The sequence below is a fragment of the Geospiza fortis genome, unplaced genomic scaffold (assembly GCF_000277835.1).
Source record: "Geospiza fortis unplaced genomic scaffold, GeoFor_1.0 scaffold145, whole genome shotgun sequence".
NCBI classification, from domain to species: domain Eukaryota; kingdom Metazoa; phylum Chordata; class Aves; order Passeriformes; family Thraupidae; genus Geospiza; species Geospiza fortis.
Genome location: NW_005054362.1, coordinates 1,949,172 through 1,951,028, shown reverse-complemented (window position 1 = coordinate 1,951,028; position 1,857 = coordinate 1,949,172). Strand labels below are relative to the sequence as shown.

Genomic DNA, 1,857 nt, shown 5'->3' with positions numbered 1-1,857 from the left:
CAGAGACTGGAGTGGGGTGGAAAATGCTACCCTGCCCTGTGTCCTTCACACCAGCCCTTCTCAGCACCTTCCCCTCTTTTGGCAGCAGTGATCCCACTCGGGGTTTAAAGACAGTTGGGGCTTGCTATTTAAGTTTATGCCTTTTTGATTTTTTGGGTGTGGGGGAGTTCCACCCCCATAAACTTCTCCATTGTGTAAAAAAAATATAGGAAAAGGAGATATTAAAAACCAACAAATAGGGAAAGGAGCAAGTCAGTGGTTTAGAGAAAGCAACAGCACCTTTGGAGACTATTAAATTAACATCAAACAGGATTAATCAGCAGATCCACAAAGCTCAAAGCTGGGGCAGGGAGGGGAGAGAAGAAAACCAAAATGAACAAAAATGGGGAGGGGAGGAATAAATCCGCCAGTAAATGGGGAGATAAAAGGGCTGAGAATTAATAACACAGAGAGAGTGAAGGTGGAGAGGGCTGCAGACCTGGCAAGGAGCGCACGTCCTCGTTTCGTCCATCAGCAGGAGTTATGGGCATAGCAGCGGGCAGGCTTGCACTGGCATTCAGAGAGTTAAAAGCATTGGCACTGAGAGGTGAGCGCTCTTCCCACTGCTCGTCATATTTACCCATTAGGGCTTTCCTAATTATTGCCTCCAACCCCATGTTGGTACTGGAATTCTCTTGGACCGACTGGCTCCTACAACTGATTAGCCCTGGGAGATACGGGAGAGGGAGGAGAGAGGGGTCGGGAGATGGGGGGGAGCCAAATGAGAAGAAAGATGGGGGGGACGGGGAAAGGGGGAGAAAGGAGACAAGGGAGAAGGGAAGAAACAAACAGTCAGCACATTCTCGCAAAGCAACAAACTTTGTCATCTTGTTCTTTAAAGCACTGCGATGCACCCGTCCTCCTCCTCCTCCTCCCGCTCCATCCCGCCCCGGGGCTCGGCGGGGGCTGGCGGTGGGACGGGTAGGACTCACTCTGGGATCTGGGCTTTGGGAAGGTTCCCCGGGGCCAGGGGCTGGGGACAAGGGTTTGTCACTGAGCCCCTGGGAGCATCTCCAAGGAGCAGGGGCTGTGCTCCCAACCCAGCCAGGCTCGGCATGGGGGCAGGAGGAGAGTCATGTGGATGTGGGGTCCCTATGCACACATAGCAAAAGTCAGTGTGCCAGGAATTTCGAGGCTGGGGAGGTTTCCCATAAAGGAAATCAGAGAAGGAAGAAGGAGTACCCCACAGAAACACTTGATGAGAAAGACACGCCTGGATTTGGCCCTGGGGTGGTGACAGGGTGCAGGCAGCCCCAGAGCTGCCGGTGTGGGTTGGGCTACATGGGGAGTGGGAAGCGTCCTGCTGTCCCTACTCGAGCTCTCTGCAAGCCCCCTGCCCACCCCCCCCTCCCCAGGCCGGGTTCCCTGGGGCCCAGCACCCCTGGGCTGTGCGCCACCGCCGCTCCCGGGGTGGCACTTACAGGAACAAGCAAGGGAAAAATACAGACACAGAACTGCCAGGCCCCCCAGCTGAGCCCATCCTGGGGTGTTTGCTCTGGGATCCCTGCCCCGTCTGCTTGGAAAGGGACAGACCCCAGGTTCCCATTGTCTGAACATTTGTCTCGCTGTAAGAACAGGCGGGGTCTTTGCTGGCCCCCTCTAGCCCAAACAGACCCTCAAATCTTGTCTGCCAGGACCCCTCAGGTCCTACCTGGCTGCACCTGCTCACCCCAGAAGCTGATACCAGCTCACTTCTTCTCCCAAACTCATTTCCCCTGGCAAGCAGTCCTATACCACTGGCCCTCCCATGGCACCAAACCCCTGCCCACAGCACCTCCTGCCCTTGGCTGTGGGGAACCTGCTGTTCTCCTACTTAAA

At 55.5% G+C, this 1,857-nt stretch overlaps 1 protein-coding gene across 1 annotated transcript in view; it reads right to left on the bottom strand.

Annotated features, from left to right (window-relative positions):
* Positions 1-265: 265 nt before the first annotated feature.
* Positions 266-1,857, bottom strand: part of NCOR2 (nuclear receptor corepressor 2) — a 151,926-nt gene continuing 150,334 nt past the window's right edge. The window contains exon 45 of the mRNA XM_031059450.1: positions 266-706. Within this exon, the coding sequence (XP_030915310.1) occupies positions 438-706 (269 nt within the window). The 3' untranslated portion in view covers positions 266-437. The remainder of the gene's footprint in view (positions 707-1,857) is intronic.